A 23131-nucleotide genomic window follows, 5' to 3' on the forward strand; every position below is an offset into this window, starting at 1 on the left:
GCTTAATTACAGGGCAGGAATCAGTCCCTCTGGGTTTGAATACCAGCAGCAGCCTCAGTAGGGCTGTGCTGTCCCACAGGACAGGCATTCCTCAAAAGTGCCCGCAGCCAATGTCACCTCTGCCCGTGGTGAGCAGGGTCCCAGCTGGGGCTGTAAATGGTCTGCAGAGCCTCAGGCTCCAAATGTGAGGAAACAAAATGAGGAAGGATTCAGGTGTTGCTTGTAGAAACAACTTCTCTACCAGCAGCTGTCTGCACAGGTCTGGAGGTGCTAGTGCAGCTCACCTATAGGCACTGGTCCCCTGATTTTGGTGCTGTGTGTGAGCACCTCAGTCTCCAAAGCAGCTTTTGAGGCTCAAATTAAGCAGTTCACCAGGACAGAGACAGCAGTGGCTGCTGGCGAGGTACACTCCACAGTCTGCCACAACCTGGGCAGGGTTTTTGGGATGGCCAGAAGATGCTTTAGAGTACTATCTCTCCTCAGACCACCACAGCCTCCCCTGGAACCTCAGCCCTCTAGGGTACCAGCCAAACTGGTCACAGACCCTCCATGTTTGGGACTGAATGCTGGACAGTATCTGCAGAGGTTTCCATTTTTAGTCTTTTCCCCTATCTCCTCCCTGCATCTCCTCAGTCGAGCCTCCAGGATAGAGTCAACACGTCAATGCCTCCTTGTCCAAAGATGCAGGAACAACTGCTCCCAGAGCTAATGAGGCCGTCTTGCTCTGACCCAGGGCAGTTTTTGGCATACACAGAATAAGCAGTCCTCTCTATGTTCACCTCCAGGGAAAATCAGAAGAGCTCCCATCTCCCCAGCCTGGGAAAGAACACAGATGGTCACAGAGATTAAAGCATACAGAGAATTAACCACCCTATGCAAATGAGCTTCTTCATCCAGCCCAGCACTGCCAGGCAGTTTGATGTCCAGCACTTTGATGTGATCATCATGGGTTGCTGAGCTCCAATAACAGCCTTGTATTGACCAGGACAGAGGCCAGGAAGCTGATGAAGACAGTTTGTAAGGAAGGCAGGATGCAAACTGCCAGAGCCAGGCAGCTGCTGAAATCATATTCACCTCATGCTGCAGCAGAAGAAAAAGCAGCAGCACCAGAAACAACCCTGGTCAGCAGCACAGATCAATTCTGCACTTGGATAATTTATACGTTCCCAATCAAAGGCAGCTTGGATGGAGGAAGCAGTGCTGCAACCACGTGAGCCATCTGCAACTCCAGATGCTGCTCGTACAGCACCAGGCATCCATGGAATGGCAGAAGAAAACCCATACTGGCTCCTGCTGTCTTTCCTAGAAGGCTGAAATCTTGGCTCCCAGCTGAGGCATGGGATCAGTCAGCACAATACACTGACATGGTGCCACATAACCTTCCCCAGAAAGGCAGTTTCTCCAGGCTACCTCCCAGGGAGGAGCTGCACCTCAAACCCACCAGCAACAGGTTTAAATCTTATTCCATTTTTACTCAAAGCCATTTTACTTTACTTTAATACTTTAAAAAAATTCCAGCAGCCATGCCCAGCTGCCAGTGGATCCTTAGGGCCAAGTTTCAGGCCATGCCATGTTGCAGATGACTGCATTTACTATTAAAAGCCTCCACTCTGCACCCGAGGAAATTCTCAAGCAGTGCTGACCCCGTCTGCCAGCCTGTGAGCCTCTGAGCAGCCACGGATTGGCCAAGGCCAATCGCAGCCATATGGGAGAGGTTCACCTCCACGTCAGACACAGCACCTCCAGCACAACATCAACGCAGACGCACAAAGTCACGTTACAGCTCAACGTGGCTCTGTGCTGGGCTAACATCTGCCCTCCCTCGCTCCCACACTCAGCGTTTGAGTTCACCCAGGGGCAGGGAGGCAACTTGTGCTGTCCTGTCCAGTACATACCCTCAGCAGAGAAAAAGAGCTCCCCTCCAGTTCTGAAGTGCCCGCAAGCAGCTTACCCCATCTTCAAGGGGTTTTGGAGAGTGGATATAGAAATACAAGCCCTTGGATGGCTGGTACTATCCAGTGAGCACCTAAACCACTGCAGTAGTCAGAGGGATCAGGTCACAGAGGTCACATACAGCATGATACACAGCTGCCCTAACACCCTGGTGGTGCTTTGAGGCATCAGTCCACCCCACTCTCCCCCACAATGCTGAAGTCAGTGCCAGCACTGACTTTTCCAGGCCCTAAAGCTCAGAGCTTCCCCACAGCTGCCCTGCACTGCCTTGTTAGCAATACCTACCAGACTGCTGTAATGCCACTGCAGTCAACTCTGAAGGCTCCCAGCACGTGCCAAGCCTCACATCTCCTCCTTAAATCCAGTTCTGGTCAACTGTGGCCAGATGTAATTACCTACATGAAAGGCACTCGAAGCAGTCTCTAATAAGAGGAGGTATTCATGCCATCAGGCTGGGGTTCCTCCTCTGCTGCTTTCCAGAGCTCAAAAACTTGCCTCATATTAAGTAGACCAGCAAGAAGTTCACCTCATTCCTTGTTACAAAACCTGCCTTTCCCAGTAATGGAAGGAAAAGTTTCTCAGTCATCTATTCACAAATGAGTGGAGAACATTTTAACAGGATTTGTTCATTTAATTGAATAGCACACAGGCGCTTTATTTTTGTTGGCAATGGGCTTTGAGGTGAGCAAATGGAGGAGCAAGGGCAGGCCCTATGCCCCAAAACACTTCTCAGTGGCCAGGAAACATGTCCAGGTCGAGCCTGCATCCTTATACAGCCCGGGATGGGCCTGGGGTGGCTCCCACAGCCTCAGCATTGTTACCCTGGTTTTTCTGAGCCTTTTGATTTTCTTAAATGGAGTCAGATCTTTTTAGTTATTGTACAATATTAAGAGCAGTTTTCTACCTTTCCCACAGATGTAACATAAACAAATCCTTTGTTTTTCATTCTCCGTCCTTTGTTTACATATTTCTAACCTGAAAACAATGGTAACTGACAATTGGTCTGGCCACTGAGGCTGAGGGGTGAAAACCCCAAAAAGCCAATCTTCTGCTAGACCCAGAAATGTATAAAAAGTAAAAAATAAACAAAAGGGCTCTCTTCTCTCCGCTCTTTCAGCTGGGAGCTGGATCAGAAGAACCTCTGTGAAAATCTCTTGTCTGCGTGTGACTGCTTTGTGTGTCTCGGTGACACAGCATCTTCCCAGAGGGGTTCCCAGCTGCCCCAAATCACCAGGCAGTCAACACCAGGGTTGACACAGTAGAACAAGACACCCCAAGTTCCCATCAAGCCTCTTCTCCTAAAATCTGCCAATGAGCAGCAGTTTTGGTGCCTTCCTGGAGCCTCAGGGTCTGACCTGAGGGGGTTGAAACAGCAAAAAACTGTTCCAACACAGCAATTGTGTCCTGACACAGACTGCAAGCTGGGAGCCCAGATGGTGGTTGTGTGAGCCCTGCCCACGGCACCCCATCCTCATCTGGCAGTCCAGGCTTTTCTCAGGGGACATCAGGAGGGGACTAGACACAAACCATACTAATTGGATAGACAGAGAGTCCTGCAGCCCTACAAAGCTGCGAGCAGCTGCTCAGAACCTCTTGTGAATCACAAAAATAGTTTCATATACAGAGCATGGATTAAATGCCACAAACACCCTTTTTGTCCCTCTGTGCAAAGTGCATTTCCCACCACTGCGGTCCCAAAACAAAATCCAGCCCCGCAGATCAAACCAGGAAATTTAGCAAACTTTGAGCATGAACAATAGCAGGAGGATTTTCCAGACCTTCAAGCTTGTTTGGCAAGTCCCAGATTATGTAAAGCGCTGCTCTACCATTGTCAGGGAAGCCGTGCCCTGTGCCAAAGCCAGCTGGCACCACACTGCCCACCCATCACTGCCTGCACCCAGCAAAGGCAGCAGGCCTTGTGCAACACCACAATCTCCTTCCCAGGCATTTCCACTGCAGCAGCCACTGCCTTTCATTTTACACCTCATTTTTTTATGATTAATCATCTTCCCAGGGTCCCGGTTTTCTAGCCCGTTCTGCACAGGTGTCTGGTGGCCTGGATGAAGAGTCTGCTTTGTGTCTACAAGTTGGCTTTACCATGGCTGTGCCCAGAGGTGAAAGATCCCTTCCATGGTTTAACTAATCCTTGGCTTTTCTGCCAGTTGGGCCACGCCAGAGGGCTGAAGTGCTTATCCCTGTGCACACATCCTCTGGGAAAACAATACCTCATTCCACATTCAGCACCCAGCTGGAAAAACCCCTGAGGCAGGCAGGATGGTAGCCGGCATCCCTGGTATCCAGCTCGGCTCCAGGCATGATCCATGTCCCCCGGCAATGGCCTCGAACATGGTCCCGGTGCATTTACCTAATTAAGACTTAATGAAGTAGGGAGATCTATTGTGGGCCTGGCAGGAGAGCAGATGTGCCCCCTGAACCCAGCCATTGCTGGGAAAGCACAGTGCTGTCTCCAAGGTGAATCAACAAGAAAAGCTCAGGCCAGGATGCTCAGCCCTGCAAATTCCACACCTCTGCTTTCTCAGAGCAGGGACAGAAAATTATTTCCCTGGTCATCAGCAGCCTCTAGTGGGGAGACACGGGCAGCTGTAGTGGCTTCTTCGGTCAGACCCCAGAGCCCCAGCCAGCCCACCCTGGCTGTTCCCACCAGCTCAGAAGGGGATGGCATGACAAAATCTCAGTGTCATGGTATGAGGGACTTGAGCCATCACGGCCTTCTTGGGATAACAGTGGTGTGAGACTGCTCATCACCCAGGTGCTGGTCCCGGGCGAAATAGGGACAACCAACTGCAGCCCCTCCTGGTGAATCCCATGTCAGAGCTCACACAAATCACGGCATGAAGCAAAATTCGTAAAAAGGACAACCAAGACATACCCCTCCTTCCTGGGCAGCTCACTAGAGATACCTCTGTGCTAATGATGGGCAAGTCTGTCCCCTTCCCAAATCACACCTCCAACCACAGCATCCAGTGTGACCAAGAGACAATTATGACCCTAAACTTCCAGCCACCACAGCCTCGAGCCTCTTCCTGGCAGCTGTGAACACAAAGGTGAAACACTGCTGAGCACAGACAGAACAATTCCTGCCCTCTAGGACACGGACCACTTGCAGCCTGCCTTGCCCTCCAGGGAATAGCTGGGGATGGAGCTCAGAAAAACCCTGCTATCTATGAAATCAGTGACATAACTTTAAAGTGCCCTCCTGGGAAAACAGCTGATGTTTTGCCTTTTTTCTGAGAGATCCTCTCCCCACCATTGGCTCCAAAAGGACCGTGCCACCCTGCGGGGACGCACGGTGCAGAGCGATGCGGCTGCAGGCAATTCCAGCAGCTGCCAGGCTGCGTGTCAGGAAGATGGAGCCTCATCCAGCAGCACAACTGCAGATGAGAAGGCACTTTCTCTCCTCAGCAGGTCTCATGCCCTCCTGAAAGGCCTGAAGTTTCTCCTAAGTGCGAGGAAAAGTGAAGTGAAGGGACAGGAGAGCCCCACATCCACTGAACATGTTGAGCACGATCGTGGGAAGCAGTCTGATGCACAGATCAACTTTTTGCTGCTGCTGACTCACTGTTATCATCACCACAGAGAGAAGCAGCATATCCCCCACTTCATCAGAGAAACTGAGGGGCTGCCAGCACCATGAGCTGGAGGAGACCCATGTCTACACAGGCCCCAGAACTGGGAGAGGAACTGTACTCCTGGGGGGTTGCAAATTGTTCCACAAGTTTCAGCTGCCTCCTCTCAGAGACAGACAGGGTGCAGCTACACCACCGTGGGCACAGTGGCCATGAGAAGGACAATGGCTCAGAGGAAGGATGAAGCCAGACACGAAACCTCAGATCCACGTCACCCCAACTCTGGTGCAAGTTACTCCCATGGACTAACCGGGTTACTCTGGCAGAAAGAGGACGCAAAAGAGACCTGACTCTGGGTCTCTCCTACAACTGCATCTCTGCTTCCACTAAGCCTCAGGAAGGCAGCACAGGGATAGGAACGTTCTGGGATGCACCTTGCAAAAACCCAACTTGCTCCCGTGCCCCAGGGCAACTTCTCTCCCACAAGGCAGCACAGATTCCCTGCACCACCAGCCTTTCCCGTGCTGGCCGTTTGCTCTGGCTCAGCTGTTCCTGCTGCCGTGGCAGAGCACGTGTGACATGTGACAGTGCCGGGGGCCAACGGCGCACCCCGAACCTCGGCCCTGCACGCCTCGCACAGCCTGACCTCACAAAGGGCACGTGTGACTGACATCAGCCCCCGTACTGTCCGACCCCTGGCTCAGCCTGGCAGCCCCACCGAAGCCCACCACAGCCCTCACACAAACCGCAGAGCAAGCGCTGGTTCTCCCCGAGCGGGAGCCTCGGCGTAAGTCAACGCTCGGGCAAGGAGGCAGCTGCCAGCAGCGCTGAGCCAAGGCACACCCCTCCATTGCAACACAGCCCTAAAGATAGTCACTGTCCCCCGCTGTCCCCTGCCGTCCCACCAGCCGCTCGGAGCCCGCCAAGGAGCGGGGAAGGCAGACGCCACCGGCACAGACAACGGCAGGGACTAACGAGCAGGTTCAGCAGCCTCTCGTCCCACCACGACTGCAGGAGGGCGAAATTCAGGAGAGGAAGAGATTGCAGGAACCGCCGGGCACCCCGCACACGCCTCTGGTTGCAACATCAGCGCGAAGTGTCCCCGTCGAGGAGGGCACGTGAAGACATCGACCCGCCCACGGGCGTGGGGAAGTCGATGGGAGGTTTCAGCGCGGCCCCGACCGGCACTGGGACAGGGAATCGACGGCAGGAGCGGCCCCGCAGCTCGGCCACTGCCGCCGGCTTTGGGAACCGCCCCGGCAGGTGCAGACGGGATCTCGGGGAGAGAGCGCGGCCGCCCCGAAGCCACAGGCTGAACTGCTGCATCTCGGGCACAGCCCCAGCAACACCGGATGCTCCAAGAACCAGAGCTGGACTCATGCCAAAGCGGGAGCTGCCACCTCTCAGGAAGGGACACCAGTGCTGCTGCCGCGACTGTGGGGTGCAGGGGGGACCCCGCTCCCCGAGGCTGCACCTGCCTTTTCCCCGGTACTGCAACAGTGGAAACAACAGTACGGGGGGAAACATCCGAGGCAGGGCCCCATCCACCTCCTAAGCATGAATCCACTGTGGGTGGCCCTCCACATCCTCCCACGCAGCCCCACTCAGAGTGTCTAGGACAGCCCTAGTGCACCCCATTCCTCCCACACCCAGCCTGACCCTACTAGGGATCCCCCCACTCCAGAGCACCTCACTTCCCTTCTGCCCCACAGGCTTCCTGACAGTGCTGCAGGTGCTCTCCCAGTCTCCCCCAGTCCCTGAACATCTCCTATTTCTCCATAACCCCCTGATCCACACCTCAGTCACCCCACACCTAGACTGACATCCCCACCCCCCCCCCCCAAACCCTTAAGCACCCTAAAACACCTCACATCCAGCTTGACCTCTGTGGGTGCCCCTGGTTCCCGCAGCCCCAGGTCATCCCACATCCAGCCTGACCCCACCGAAGACCCCTTGCTTCCCAGGACCCCATGTCCCCTGGCAACCCCTCCACTCCATAACCAGCCAGAGCCCCCATGTGCCCGCACAGCACCACAACTCTTCCTATAACCCCGCAGCCCACGACCAGACTAACCAACCACGGGTCTCTCTCGGAAGCCCCAAATCCTCCAGAGCGTGACCCCTATAACCCCCACAGCACCCCAGGACCCCCACAGCACCCCCGCACCCCATAACCTGCCTGACCCCTACAGCCGTCACCCTCCGCCCAAACTTCTCTCACCCCATACCTGCCTGACACCCGAGAAACTGCCCCAGTTCCCTCCGTGACCCCCGGCCTCCGCCCGCTCACCGGAGCCGCCGCTCCGCTCCGCGCTGCCTCCACCTGCACCACCGGCCCCGCCCCCTTTGACGTCACAGTGCGAGCCCCGCCCCCTTTGGCCGCGCCCACTGGCTGCCGGAGGGGCGGGGCCCGCGCGCGCTGCAGTGGGCGGGCTCCGCAGGTGACGGGCAGGGGGTGGGGCCAGAAGATTCCCCTCAGCGCCCCCGTGACGTCATAGATCCAAATAAGGAGAAGGTGCCCCCACCGGTTTCCCTCGCGCCATGGCAGAGCCCCAAAGCCCACCCAAACCCGGCAGAATCAGGGCTTTTGTTGGGTATTTTTTGGTTTGTTTGGTTTTTTTGCTAATTTTCACTATTTTCCGAAGTTTTCTTGGGGAAAACCCCGACCTTGCTGGGGGCTGGAGAAGCCGGGTGTGTCCCCGTCCTGAAGCTGCGGCCTGGCCGGAGCCGGTAAGGGCGTCAGGGCCACTGAAGTGCCACCAAACCCGACCCCATTCCAGGGGCCACGCCCGGGTTATCGGTGCCGCGCAGGCGGCGGCTGAGGAGATAAGGGGGAATAGGGCCCCCGCGAGGACTGGGATGGAGATGGCGGCAGGATGGAATTCGGCCCCAGAACCAAGGGCTTCGCTGCCGTCTCCGTTGGTTTGGCGGTGGTTGCCCTGCGGGGCACTGGGTGCCGGCACTGGGCTGGAGTAGGCGGGTGCTAGCCGGGGTCACCCTCAGCAGCCGGGTCCCCCCAGCACCCCAGGGCCCCCGCACGGCCCCGTACCCTGACCTAGGGACGGGGTGTCCCCATGTGGAGGTTCCTGATGCCATCTAATGGTCACTGTCCTGGGGACACTGGCGAGGACCATCACTGTGTGTCCCACCGCTGCCTCTCCCAGGGCCGGATCCTACCCCGAGCTCAGAACCCGAACACCACGCAGCTCAAGCCTGAACAGGGGTTTGTACCCCCTCTCCCGCCCCGCCCTCCCTAAGCCTTCCCCGGTGAGGATGAAGGTTTAGGGGCTGGAAGAACCTCTAGGCCCTGCCGCGGGGCAGGAGCAGGGGAGGGGGAAGTGCCGGCTAATGTGATGAGAGGGGGATGAATCCTTAAGCTGTTAAGCCACTGCAAAGCCCCTCGAGTTCTGGCCCTGTTATCACCGACTTCTGCTCACATCTGCTCCCGGGGTTATTTTTAATCTGGTATTAAGGACTTGTGGGTCCTTCAGCAGGGGGAGGGGAGCTCTGCTTATCCCCCCTCCGGGCCATGGAGGGAGGAGCGGTGTTTTGTGGGCTGCACAGGTGCCTGTGAAACACTGTCATCAATCCTGCTGCTATTTGGGAACGGGAAAAGAACCCCTTTCACCCCCTCCCCTCCAGCACGAAGCCATCAGCTCTCCAGAGTATCCCAGCATTGGGGAAAGATCAGAGGGGGAACCAGGCAGGAGCCTCACACAAAGGGATGAGTTCAAAGATATAAAAAAATAAAGATTTATTAACATTGAGTAAAGTGCAACCTCAGCATGGTTTGAGGCTCAGCAACCATATGAATGGCAGGAGAGAAGCTCAGAAAGGGGAAACAGCCTGAGCAGGGCTGTGCCAGTGGGATCCTGGGACTGTACAAAGGCCTTAAAAACAGAAAAAACAGATAAATTATTTACAGTACCAATTGATTACAGGAGGGGGAAGGCTCACGAGCTGCCGCAGGCTGAGAGAAAGAACAGAGGCTGAGGCTGGGATGGGATGGGACATGGGCCCTGAACTGGTGTGTCAGCAGCCTGGAAGTTCAGGGCAGCAGATGGGGACAGCTGGGATTGTCCCTTGGCATCAGGCTCTAATTTGGGACAGGAAGATACAGTGAGGTGAAGCCTTGGAGCTGCTGCTCCTGCCTGGCTGGAACAGGAATTCTTCATGATTTCAAAAGGTGACAGGCAGGGATGATTTAAGAAACAGGATCAAGTCCTGTACTTGGACATTTCTGCTAAAAATCAGATTTTTCCAGACCTGACAAGACCTTAGCAGTCCCACAGAGCCGCCAAGGTGATGCTGGACATACCACTGGCACTGGCTGCTGGCTTCCTGGAGCTATGGGTTGGCAATGTCATCCTTAGTGGCAGAGAGACTCTGGCCAGGAGGGAATCCCACCGCTGGAGATGCCAGTGCCAACAGCTCCCTATGGCACTGCCCCAGTAACTGCAGATGGGATCTGCTGCATTTACAAATATGAGAATTTCTCTTGCCAGTATGTTAAACTCTCCAGGGAGACTGGAGCTGAACAGTGTTCCTCCTACTCACATACATGCAGAGCAAAGACTCCAGCGCTGACACACCGGGAGCCTCACTATGCATGTGTGAGCTTGTGGGGTCCAGTCCCTCTCCCATCTCAGTGTCATTTCTGACAAGATTAGGAAGACATTCCTCCCTGTGAGGGTGGTGAGGCCCTGGCACAGGTTGCCCAGAGAAGCTGTGGCTGCCCCTGGATCCCTGCAAGTGCCCAAGGCCAGGCTGGATGGGGCTTGGAGCAGCATGGGACAGTGGAAGGTGTCCCCATCCATGGCAGGGGGTTGAAACACGATGAGCTTTTAAGTGCCTTTCAACCCAAACCACTCCATCGTTCTATGAAATGCTCATCAAGGCACTAAAAGCTGCCCAGAGCAGCGCCTGCAGGGGACACATCTCAGTCTGGCAGCCTGGTCCACCCCCACTTCATGCTGGAAGAACTCTTGGGGTCTGAATCAGGAATTGTGCTCTGGGCTGGAGACAGGTAGGACCACATGACTTTGATCCACTCTCCCTTCTGGCCAGTAGGAATATGAATCAAGTTTGCAGCTCAGGCCTGTTTCTGGTTCCTTCACTGACCTTTGCATCACTGTGGGTGGGGGTCAGGGGGCTGGGGCAGCTGGGGCTCTTCCCCCTCAGCTCGTTGGGAAAACCACAGGGACCACTGGTGTGAACAGTGCTGCCGTGGAAGGCACAGCCCCTCACAGAAGGGCAAGAGGCTGCACTGGCCTGGGACACAGCCACGAAAGCATTGCAGAGCCCTCCTGCACACCTCAGATCTGACAAAACAGGGCTATTGCTGCTCAGTCTTGATGTGGTCTCCAGACATCCGATGGTGATACGTGGCCAGGAAGATGTCATTGTCTCGGGGGCAGTCATAGTGGCAGGAGCACATCTTGATGAACATCATCTTCCTCTGGAAAAAGTCCCCCTCAGGGCAGCGGAACTCCACGTCCACGGTTCTGGTCAGGAACGGGGTGCAGCAGCGCCCATCTGAGCAGCTGCCGCAGAACCGGGGCCGGTAGGAGCGGGTGCTGATGCACCCCGAAAACTCAAAGTGGAGGCTCTGGCGCTGCTTTGGGGTCCGCACACACTTCTTCCCCTTCTAGGGAGAGAGCAGATAGATTAACGTGGACATGACAGTAAAGAGGCCTGTGCTCTGACCCAATCACTGGGCAATGCAACACAGAGGAAGTGGTAGTGCAGAGCAAACCCTGCGAGCCCCTGCTGTCCCCAGCATTTGGGGTGCTGCATCCCCTCTCCTCCAGCACCATACCTTGGCTTTCTCCATGGAGAAGTCGCAGGGCCGGACCATGCAGAGCCGAGTCTCCTTCTCCAGGCGGCACTGAGGGTTGTTGTTGGTCACGCGGGAGGAGATGCCCATTCCGCAGCTCTGGGAGCACGTGCTCCATTCTGTGGTCTGCACCAGGCAGTTCTCCTGCAGGTTGTTCAGCTCCGGCTTGTGAGCTGGATCGTCCCTGAAAACTGAGCCATGAGGAAGAGACACAAGGCAAAGCTCAGGGCTTTGGACAAAGAATGGCAGTCCCGTGGCTGCTCCCAACTCAGTTTAACACTTCAGGAACAGCAGCAAAGTCTGGCCCACCCCATGAGATGCTTGGCCTCTCGGAAGGAAAGGGATGCAGGTGAGCAGGGGCCATTTCCTACACAGCCCAGCTCCAGCCAGGTCTGCTGTGACACTTCAGGACACAGGAGCCTTTCCATAGTACCACTGAGTTTTCACTTTGTATGGGGTCTGGCTGAGCTGGAGTTGATGTTCCCAGAGCAGCCATTCCAGTGCTGTGCTCTGCACTGGGAGCTGGAAATGTGTTGGTAGCACACCAGTGGTTTTGGCTACTGCTGGGCAGGGCTGGCACAGCATCAGCGACGTCTCTCCAACATTCCCCCCGATCAAGGGGCTGGGAGTGGGCACAGCCAAGACAAATGACCTAAATTTACCAAAGGGATATTCCAGACCATCTGATGTCAACTCAGATATAAAAGCTAAGGAAAGGAGGAGGAACGGGGGGAGGGGGGAATTCGCTATTTACAATGTTTGCCTTCTGGTGCAACCGCTTTGTGTGCTGAAGCCCTGCTTCCCAGAAAGTGCCTGGACACCGCTTGATGATGGGAAGTAAAGAATAAATCGGGGGTTTTTTTGTTTTTTGTCCTTTGCTTGTGCACATGCAAACTTTCACATTTGCTTTAGTAAACTGCCTTATCTCAGCCTCCAAGGCACTTTTCATTTATTTTCTCCCCCTTGTCCAGCTGGAAAGAGGAGTGATAGAGCAGCTGGGTGGGCTGGACCTGGTGTTTTAGCTCTGGAATCCAACACTTGGTACTCACCCCCACCATGACGATGCACAAAGCCACCCCCAGCCCCAAACCAGTCGGTGCCCCAAATCCACCCCTCTTCCCCAGCAAACAGCTCCTGGTCTTATCCCACATGCCTCACTGACCTGCCATGGCTGTTCCAAAGCGGTTCTCCTCGCTGCCATCCTCACACACCCACTCCTCGCAGCACTTGTTGCGGAACTTCACTCTCCGGGGGTTGAGGCACTCTGGGGATGGCAGGCGCAGGTCATCGGAGCAGAGCGGGATGCAACCGATGGCTCCATCCATGCAGATGCACTGCAGCTTGCACATCGGCTGGAAGCTCTCCCCGTTGAGGTAGATCTTGCCCAGCAGGTCACATGTTGCACCCTCATGAGCTGGGGGAGGAGGAGGAGGGGTAGGAGGAGTATGCAGAAAGCTGAAGCCCTTCAGACAAGCCCCTCTGTGCCTTGGGGACACAGAGCTCCTGAGGAGGGCCCATTCTCCTCTCCTCTGCCACCCTACTGCTGGTTTCATATTTGCCTCCCTGGACCTAAGGCTGTTCCTGACACTGATTTTTCAGAAGTGCTGCTCCTCCCAAAATTCTCTAGAAAAATTTCTTCTCCACTTGGACAAGCTACTAAGTTTGGTTTTGTCTTTGGTGCCTGTAAAGAGCCTGTTTCTCTCTCAGAGATCTTCCCAACCATCTCAGAGTGATTGGTCAGTGGTGCCATGCAAGAAGCATTCCCAACATGGCATGTGAGCATGGTTTTGCTCCTCAATACTTGTGGGATACCAAAAGGCAACACTCTTCTAAGAACAGCTGGTTCCTCCATGCAAATGGTATTTACAAAGTAAAATGATGCTTTGGGTTGATGACCTTTTTGGCCCTGCTGTGATGCACTAATCTTTTCCTCCTTCCAGCCCCAATTTTTTTCCAGTTCTCTCCCTTCTGATCTCTGGATCTCCCATCTCCAGACCTCCTACCAGTCTCTCCCTCCTTCCCAATAGAACTTAAATGGGTAAAAAGAAAAGGAAACTCAACAATATCTGACACAATACAACAACCTTTACTCTGCAAGCATAACAACGGTGTCAAGTTGCATTAGCCAGAACTTTCCCAGTGGAAGTTTTCCAGCAGAAACCTCTTACCTGATCAAGATAAAGAATGTTTTCAAGAAGAACCAATTGAGCTATTTGATGTGAAAGACTTCCTATATGCTCAACCAAAATATCCATGTGATAGTACCCATAGAGGAAACCATTTTGCTCTCGTAATTATTTTGATACTATAAACATCAAGATGAAATATTTTGATTGAAAGGAAAGGGAAAGTTTTGACACAGCCAAATGAGTATTCTAAATAAGTCATGGAAAGTTTTGAAGTTTTTAAAATATATATATGTAAAATGTATTTTTTTTGTTTCAGCCTGAAATTAAATTTTGAAATCTCAGAGTTGTTCACAGGGCAGAAATCCTGATTTTGGACCGTTTTCAGCAGCTGCTGCTTTCTGCAATCCTGAACCTTAAAAAAAACCCAAGCATTAAAAAAAATCCATGCAAACCTCTATGGGGATGTTACCAAAAGGAAGGATTTTTGGCTGCTCATGGAGGCTTCCCAGGAAACTTGATCTGTTTTCCCCTAAGTCTTGCTCACTCAGGGGATGCTGTTTCAGACAGAAAGTGTTTGAATCAAACAAGGAGTAAGAATCTCTTTCAATCCCATCCCCATCCCTTGAGAGGAACAAATCCTTCTGGACTGTTCCTATCCAGACCGGCATCTCATCTTGCAACTCTCTTCAATGTCATAGGCATAAAAATACTTCTGTGCTCCAACTTAAGACATTTCAAAATCCTCACTTTTTCCATTAAAGTGGAAGCCATCCATCCACCCTCCCACTACATAACCATTCATACTTATTTTTAAACACTCTCTCCCTGTTTTTCAGGCTGAGCGCACTCCCATCCCACTGAGCGGATAATGCTGTTCCTTATCCTCCCTCCCCTCCCAAGGAATAGCAGCCTGCACCAGGGCTTGATTGTGTTTTCCAAACTCAGTTGCTCTGTTGTACTCTTCATTACCCTCCACGACCTCCCTTTCCCACTCACTTGATCAAATTAAGGCTCCAAAAAGACAGCACCCATGAAGTGATCCAGCTCTTTATTCCCCAGCTCTGCCTGGCACCATCCACCCCCAAATACCAAGTCCAGCCAAGGAGACTTTTGCCCTTTTCCTCTGGGGATATGGCACCACTGAAAGAGCTGCTCCATAAAGCTCTACCAGTGCACCCCTTACCACCTGTAGAACACCTACTTTGGAGTTACAACAGGATCTGCTCTACCCTTCTGGTACTCCGAGGTCTCTGCAGGAAGGAAAGGATTCCTTTGATATATGTGGAATGTGATAATATTACACAGATATAAAATAAGTTTCCCTCTGATGGTTCCCTTCCCATCTCTCCCAATACAGCCTTCAGACGGTCTCAACCAAGACACTTTTCCCGTGATACCTGTGCACCTCAACTCCTTTCTGCTTCCAGCACATTTGCTTATTTAGATAAATTTAAGTCAAAACATTGATCTTTTCTTTCCTTTCCTCTGATTCACTTCTCCAGCTTCCCTTACTGCCTCCAAAATCTCCCATCTTCCAACAGATCCATATGGACATAATAAAAACATCACCTAAGTATGTTACAGCCCAAATCCTCAGCCTATTTTAGAGATATATCCTAGCCTGTGTTCACTGGGGTTTTTGCTGTGAAAACCTTAATTTCTCATTTAAGATCAGGAAGGACAGTTGTGGCTGCAAGTCTGATTTCCTCCACAGCAGGATCTGGGACTCTTACTCCAAAATGTTTGGATCAAACCGGGATGTCGTGGCGAATACAAAGCACCTTTATTAGAAGGATTTCAAGGCTTCATGGAGAGACTTTGAAATGGAGACTCCCACACTCCTGAGGAAATTGTCCCTGTCATTTTGCTGCCTTTCCTCCACAGACACCTCATTGCTGTTTGGAATGAGGCAGCATGCAGCTCACACCTGCTGGATGTCATCACACCTCTGTTTGCCTTATTAAGCTTCAATCCTCAGCTCTCAGGTGTCTCAGTGCCTGCAGAAAGTACCAGGAGCTCACATGGCTTCCAAAAACCCCCAAAACTGGGGAATGAAAATGAAACAACTCATAAAAACTTCTTGAAGGAGCAAACACCAACAAGTTAGACTCATTTAGACAAGGGCCTGGAGTGACAGAGGGCAGGAATAAATGAGATATTGAGAATAAATTCTTCTCTGTGGGGCTGGTGAGGCCCAGGCACCGGTTGCCCAGTGAAGCTGTGGCTGCCCCATTACTGGAAGTAGTCCAAGTCCTGGTCCAAGACCAGGGTGGATGAGGCTTGGAGCAACCTGGGACAGTGGAAAATGTCCCTGCCCATGGCAGGGGGTGGCTCAAGAGGAGCTTTAAAATCCTTTCCAAGCTAAACCATTCCATGATCCTCTGATTCTGTCTCAGGTTGGTGCTGGATCGTTTCCAGAGATATCCAATGCTGTGGCCAAACGCTTCCCTAAGTACTCATACCAAACTGCCAGCTCTTAGGTCTTCCTGACTATTTTGAAAAGCTTGAATTTAAGAAAAAAAGGTCAGTTCCTGTCAGAGATGGGGCAGAAAAGTCTTTTTTTTTTCCTTTCAAACAAAGGCCAGGAGGTTGAGGAAATACTTTATTTTCCTCTAAACCAAAATAATTTCTGCTTGCTTCAGAAGGAGCTACCAAATTTAAAAAAAAAAAAAAAAAAAAAAAAAAAAAATCTTTTCTATCTGAAAGAAGGTGTCAGAAGAGAAAGCAGTTTCTGCATTTGGATTACCTGGCTCAGGAGTCCTTATGTTCCACAGACACAATGTGGTGAAGGAGCTGTTCAGCTCTTCCCACCCATACGCTATGGCCAGAAATACACTTTGCCTCTTGCATAGGAGCAGCCAAGTGCAGAAAACCCACCCCTGGCACAAGGCAGAGGGATTTGGGGTGAGATATTCTAAGGAAAAGTACTTTCAGTAAGAGCTCAGATTGCTGATATTAACCCAAAGGGTAGAGGATGTCCCCTGGATACAGGAGAGTCCCACAGCCCCATTCATGACTGGCTGGACTTGTGGGAAGCCAGCTGTGTGCGTGCCAGGGGATCTGCTGCTCCCAGGGATGACACCGATCTCCCAGCATGACACTGGATAAAGCTCCAAGGAAATTCTGATGGGTGTTCTGGGAAGCACCACGAAAAAACCACACAAGGACAGAACCTGCAGCTCTCACCTAAGCAGATCCCGCTGCCTCTGTGGATTTTGGAGAAGTCGCAGTAGAGTCCCTTGTGATGGTCACAGGGCCTGTGCAAGGAACAGAGCTCACCCAGCTGCTGAGCACACACCTTGCAGCAGCCACAGGCATCCCACACATGGCTGGTACCTGCAGGGCACTGCAGAGGCTTGGAGGGACACTGGCATGGGAATGTGCAGGCCTGTGGTTCTACCTGAAAGGCAAAAAGCCATGGAGAAAGTGAGTCTTTCGCAAGGCAGCCAGGCAGGGAAAGGAAAAACATAGCTCTGCTGCAAGCATAGACACCCCAGAGAGGGGACAGCCCTGCTGCAGAGGGGTGTGCGCAGCTCCCAAGGACTCATGTTCTTCTCATCCCTATTACATCTGGAGCTCAACAGGAAAAAACAAAAGAGATGCCTCTGGAAGCAGAGCCAAAACAAATAGGACAAGTGGTAGCTCAGAGTCCCCTGCACAGCTCACCCTCCCTGGAAGCAATAAAGTAGTAATCATTAACAGCAAGAAATTCCAGCTTTTACACAGGACAAACATCAAAGCCTCTGCACCAGCGTCAGGCTTCCAGTGGAAGCTGGAAAAGTGATGAGCACAACAACAGGACTTGCCCAAAGCCAGGCGGTGGGGACTGTGGGGATTCTGGAAACTAACTGTTATAGATGGGTAACGTGATGATTGGCTCTCACAATTAAGGGATGACTATTGTATGGATTTTAAGAGAAGTTCTATTGAGTTATGGTTATGTTATTGTAGTTTGTTGTTTATATGTCCTCTGTTCTCCCCATAGTCCCCTTTCCCCTCCTATGTGTTGTTGCCACTGGACAGCCTTGATTTGTCAGGATTGGCAGGGACGTGTGCAGGGAGGGCGTGTGCATGTGCCCCTTGCATGGGGCAGTGGAGAACAGGAAAAGTTTGTAAGTAGAGGGCCACAGCAAGACAACATCTGCCTTCCAATCCAGGTGCAAGAAAGCAGTCTCCACCAATGGACAGCAAGAAGAGCTTTGGGACAGGCCAGGGTTACCTGATATAACACCAGGGGTATAAAAGGCAGAGCAGCCATTTTGTAGATGAGCTTGTGGCAGTCGATCACACTCCCAGAGCCTGCCCTTTTTCCTTATTCAGTCCTTTGTTTTGTTTGTTAAGGTTTAATAAACCTTTGAAAATTTTAAAGTGAGCAGTCATTTCTCACACAGCCTAGAAGCTCCTGAGTTCCATTTTGTCCCCTGCATCTCACACTTTCATCCTTATTCCATGTGCCCTCTCCTTTCCATTTTCCAAGGACCACAGCATAACCAACCTTCCTTGAGACCTTATGAATGCACAGATGCCCCCCTTTGGCAGCATTTCATTGGACAGCCCTTGAAAGCCACCCTTGGCCTCAGGACAGTTCAGACACTAAACAGAGACCAGGCCACAGCTGAAACAGGTTTATCTGCTCTGGAAAACTCAGATGTGTCCAGCATCCCAGTCACTGAGCGTGTGCCATCCCTGTCCTGTGTCAGCTCAGAGCAGGAGCACCAGCTCAGCTCTGGCTGTGCCCAGACTTGGGCAAGATGTAACACCCTGACTGTGAACAGTGCAGAACGTGTGGTCTCTGGACATTCCCTGAAACCTCCTCAGAAACATCAGTGCCAGCTCAAGCCTGGTTTTCTATTCAGACCCTGCCCATCCAAATTCCCCCTTGCCCCACTCCGTGCACCACTTTGCTATTCTGGACACGGCTCAGCTCCCACCCAGGGCTGACACAACCCTGGCACGTGGATGATGCCACCAAAACACTCTGGGATCCTGCACAGCTATGAGCAGGGTGGAGACAGAAGCATGCAATGGGGCAGACCCCTCACGGCTCTGCTGTCACCCCAGGAGAGCAGCAACTGAGCGGGTAATAGCCATGAGGGCAGCAGAGAGGGGGACACACACCTGGAACAGGTCAAAAAATATATTTTGTTACGTCTCTGTTTGCATTTGTCAGATCCCTTCCAACCCTCACTTGTGAAATAGCTTCCTTGGATATTGTATCTGTCCTCAATCACAGTAGGAAAATTTGTACAGCTTCTTTGTACAGCTGTGTCACCAACACAGCACTTGTGGGACTGGGATTGGGCTAAACATTCCCTCAAAGTCATGGAATATCCCAAACTGGGAGGGATCCACAAGGATCACGGAGTCCAACTCCTGGACCTGCACAGACACCCCAACAATCCCAGCCTGTGTCTGGGAGCATTGTCCAAAGGCACCTGGAGCTCTGGCAGCCTCGGGGTCATGCCCATTCCCTGGGGAGCCTGGGCAGAGCCAGCACGCTCTGGGGGAAGAACCTTTTCTTAATATCCATCTAAATTACTCCTGAAACACCTCCAGCCATTCCCTCAGGTGGTCCTAAGGGGTGAGTCCTTCCAGAGTTTCCCTGCTCAGCAGGGATCAGCATAATTATCCTGAATAATTCCGAACAGGACATATTTTGGAAACAAGCCTCTCCGGCCTGCAGCCCAGCTGTTCCTAGCCGACTGTCCTGGAGCCACTCACCAGAACCTGGCTTGTCCTGGGAATCAATTCCCAACTGCTGAAGTGCATTAAAAGAACTAAAAATACAGAAATCTTCCCTACTTTTTTCCATGTAGGCAGCTGCTGCAGCTGCCAAGGAATGTGTTATTCAGTCCCATATGAGTGGGGGGGGGTACATGAGATCACACAAAAAACAAAGCATTCCTAACATGGGATCTATATTAAGATGTAATCCATGCACTTAAGAAAAAATAATGGTAACAAAGCATTTTCCAATGCAGTGTCAGCCACAGGCTATAGAAAGAAACACTCTCAAAATAGCTCTCCTGCTGAAATCCAAACCAAAACAAGCTCTTTTGGGATAAGTGAATGCAACAGCTTTAAACCCAACTGAGTTGTCTCATTCCTGGAAGTGTCCAAGACCAGGCTGGACAGGGCTTAGAGCAACCTGGTCTAGTGGTGGGTGTCCCTGCCCATGACAGGGGGATGGAACTGGTTGGTCTTCAAGATCCCTTCCAACCCAAACCATTCCATGATTCTACAATTCTGTGTGTTTTCTTTCCCACCCTCATTAATCATTTTTGGCACTAGTTATTTCCTTAATAACTCACCCACATAAACCAGCCCACCTGGTTTTACCTTCTGTTCACAGCAGCTTCACTTCCTCATTGTATCACAGCTGCTTTTCTGCAGGAGAACAACTGGATTCAGATCACTGTTATATCAGAGACCAGCTGGGTGACCCTGCATCTACCTATGCTGTACCTCAGCTTCCCCAGCCATCAGCTCAAAAGCCCAATTCATCATGATTTTCAGGACCCTTCTAAATACTCCCAGATGCTCCCACCAGTCAGCTCAGATGTCTCCCTCCATTGCCTAGGAGGTGTTGGGACTCCTGTCTGCTGGTTTTTTGCTGGTTTTATTGGTGAGCAAAGTCAGCATGAGCTGTTTATAATTCCCGTTGCTCTCCGAGGCCTGGTAGAGGAGGGAATGAGCTGGAATGGGGTTTGGCTCACACACACCCAGCAGCCAGAGCACTGAAAAACTGCCTGGCCAGGGAGGCTCTCAAGCTGGGAATAGCTGGGAAAAAGTCAATGTTGAACCAACTTCCTTGAGCCCTCCATTACTGAATTTTCTTTCCGAGAGGCTGAACAGTGGATTATATTGGTTTTGCACCCTTCACCTTGCATTCCTTCCAAGGACTGCTTCTGGTTCTTCTGCCCAAAGAACTTCCCTAAAACTGCCCCAAAGAACTCCACAAACTGTTCCCAAGAACTGCCAGGATTGGACTGTCAGGGCTTTGTTGCAGACTCAAAGGTAACACAAAGCCCAGCACTTCCACATAGCTTGCCACTGACTTGGGTCCAGAGGGATTCAACTCAAAGAACATTTCATTTTCTTCTCTCTGCAGAAAGGGTTGCCCCAAAACTCACTTCTACTTCCACTGGGCATGCTCGTGACTTCAAGTTCACTACAACCTTGACCCGGCTTCTGTTGAGGTTTGCTGAACGTTTCTGTGAACTTGAGAGCAGCAGAACAAAACCAGGGTCAGAGATCAAGGCCATAGATTTAAGAAAGTTCTAAAACCTGGAATGTTGACTCTCCCTGCTTCTGGCTTTGCTGACAGCTCTTTCATCCATCACAAACACTGTATGTGAAGCTGTGGGACTCCCAGGACCCCTGAGTGATGGCCAAGCCACCCCAGAAGTGCCAACACTCACACCAGAGGATTCCTCTGTTCTGCTCCATTGTGTTCTCCACCTCTGACTCCCCAGAACCATCTGCTCAGCTGACAAGCCAGAACAAGCTCCCTCCCAACTGCCAGGACCAAACCCAGTTATCTGCAGGGTAAGTAAAACTGAGAATATTCTTCCTGCTTCATATTTACATAAAACCTCTTCTCCTGCACCCTCAGGAGGGCACGAGTGCTGCAACGTGAGCTCCTACCACTGCAACAGGCCCCTGGCACTGTCTGGATTTCTCATTCCTGACCAATGTCCACAGGAGCCTAGGGAACCAGCCAAGGGAGCTAAACCAAAGAGGATGTTTTAAAATGTGTTTGGGATCATGACTGCACTCAGAGGGCAGGAAAAGGGGAGTTTTGAGCTGAGGTGGGTGTTTGCAAAGAGCTGTGGGAGCCAGGGGTTAATGCTGCAAGGTAGAGGTGATATAATAAACACCCAGCTGGTTCTTTTAATGCCCCAAGACTAAGCAGCCAAAAAACAGCTATTCGTTCTTCAGACTCCGAATTACTGTGGATAACCCCTGTTCTGTCTCCATCTCAGGCTCTCAAAGCACCTTCCTACAGCTGCTGCAGCACATTTATACAACAGCTCCTTTGGAGAGACCAGAACCAGGGACCCCCTTCACAGACAGAACACAGGGATACGGGGACCTGCCCAGGATGAACCTAAACATAACTCCCAGCAGTCCTGGGAGCTACTCCCACCTCTGAACAACACAGAAGGCAGATTCAGGAGCAGCACCTCTCTTCTCCTCCCTCAATCCACAAACCATCACAGAGTCATTAAGGTTGGAAAACACCTCTAAGGTCATTGAATCCAACCTAATGCTCAAAGTCAAAACTCCCATTTCTGAGACATTTGGCAGGTTTAGGTAAAATCACCAGTCTCAGAGTGGTAACCAAGGGTCAAAGTGGTGGGATTGCTTGTTATTGTTTATTTGAGCCACATGGTGCTACCAAAGCTGAGCCAGAGCAAGACTTCAAGACCACCACCCCAAACGGCAGCAGTTTCCCTTAGATCGCAGCCCAGTCCACATTCTTGGCAGGAAAGGGGCTGGCACACACTAAATACTGCCAGGAGCAATCCAACAGACTCCACCAACCAGGAACTGATTGCCTCCCTCACCACAAAAAACCCTGCAAGGGGTTCTGTGAACCCAATTCCACTGAGCCAAAAAGCACTTAGAGCCATTTAATGATGGCAGTGGCATTCCTGATACTACTGGCACAAGAACAGCACACAAATGTCCTAAGAGGAATCAGCTGCGCTCTCAAAAACTTCTATTAACAGGAAAACAGGCACAAATCCTGCTCTGGAGAAGCTGCAGTCTAATTTTCCCCTCGGGGTCACTGTTTATGGGAGCACATGGGTGGATTCAGTGACAGCTGGGGAAGGATGGTGACAAATTGGGATACAAGACTGTTACTCTTTGCAATGACATAAACTCACTGACTTCCCCCTCTCTCTGCTCTCTTCTCCCACTTCTAGACCAGGACCGATTTCTGGCTTCCAGAAGTGGGAGAAAACAAAATCCATTCCCATGGGCCAGGAGATCTGAGACCCGTGGATGGCACACGTTCCCTGGGGCAGCCCCCAGCGTGGTTCAGTTACCCAGCGCGTCTGTAGCACTCTGCTCCCAGACCAGCTTCCCTCGGAAACCTGGGAGGAGGTGGCAGCCAAGAAGAGTCTCTCAGCCCAAAGCCCTCGCATGCATCGAAGCAAGAAGCTGCGGTGCCCAAGCAGAGGTGCTGCAGGGCCGTACGTACCCAGCCAGGGGCGAGGAGGAGCAGGATCAGGGTCCGGATCGCTGTCCCCAAACTGCCAGGCATCCCGAGTACCGGGAAGGGCGGAATCTACCAGCACCCTGCACCTTTCGCAGTTTCCCGTCCCTGTGGAGCAAGTGGTACGCCAGCTTCTCATTAAATCTCCTCTGGAAGGGGCGGGCCCCGCTCTGAGTGACAGGCTGGAACCGAGCCCGCAACGGGGCCACAAAAACTGCCCGAGCTCCGGGGAGCGGAGCGGATTCCTGCGGCTCCGGCGGCTTCGGGGCTGCCGCCGCTGCCTGCAGCTTGGTTACTTTCCAGGTGAGTAAATCAAACCCCAGTAAAAGCAGGGTTAATATTTTTTAATTTTTCCTCTTTGTACCTCCGAATATGAAGCCTGGCACAGCTGTCCTGACAC

The 23131-nt window shown here is 52.1% G+C and overlaps 1 protein-coding gene across 2 annotated transcripts; it reads right to left on the minus strand.

Moving 5' to 3' along the window:
- Nucleotides 1-9355: 9355 nt before the first annotated feature.
- Nucleotides 9356-22836, minus strand: LOC120763041 (CCN family member 2-like). 2 transcript variants are annotated; one of them, XM_040086035.1, is made up of 6 exons: nucleotides 22717-22830; nucleotides 16842-16905; nucleotides 16692-16762; nucleotides 12539-12790; nucleotides 11359-11567; nucleotides 9362-11187 (listed from the first exon to the last, which is right to left on the minus strand). In XM_040086035.1, exons 2-6 carry the CDS (start codon nucleotides 16877-16879, stop codon nucleotides 10876-10878), a joined length of 882 nt encoding a protein of 293 aa, XP_039941969.1. In that variant the 5' UTR covers nucleotides 16880-16905; nucleotides 22717-22830; the 3' UTR covers nucleotides 9362-10875. The 2 variants fall into 2 exon arrangements, with proteins under 2 accessions (XP_039941968.1, XP_039941969.1); XM_040086034.2 differs by having other exon boundaries at nucleotides 9356-11187; nucleotides 16692-16905; nucleotides 22717-22836.
- Between the last annotated feature and the right edge of the window lie 295 nt (nucleotides 22837-23131).

The sequence above is a fragment of the Hirundo rustica genome, chromosome 25 (genome assembly GCF_015227805.2).
Source record: "Hirundo rustica isolate bHirRus1 chromosome 25, bHirRus1.pri.v3, whole genome shotgun sequence".
Classification (NCBI taxonomy): Eukaryota; Metazoa; Chordata; class Aves; order Passeriformes; family Hirundinidae; genus Hirundo; species Hirundo rustica.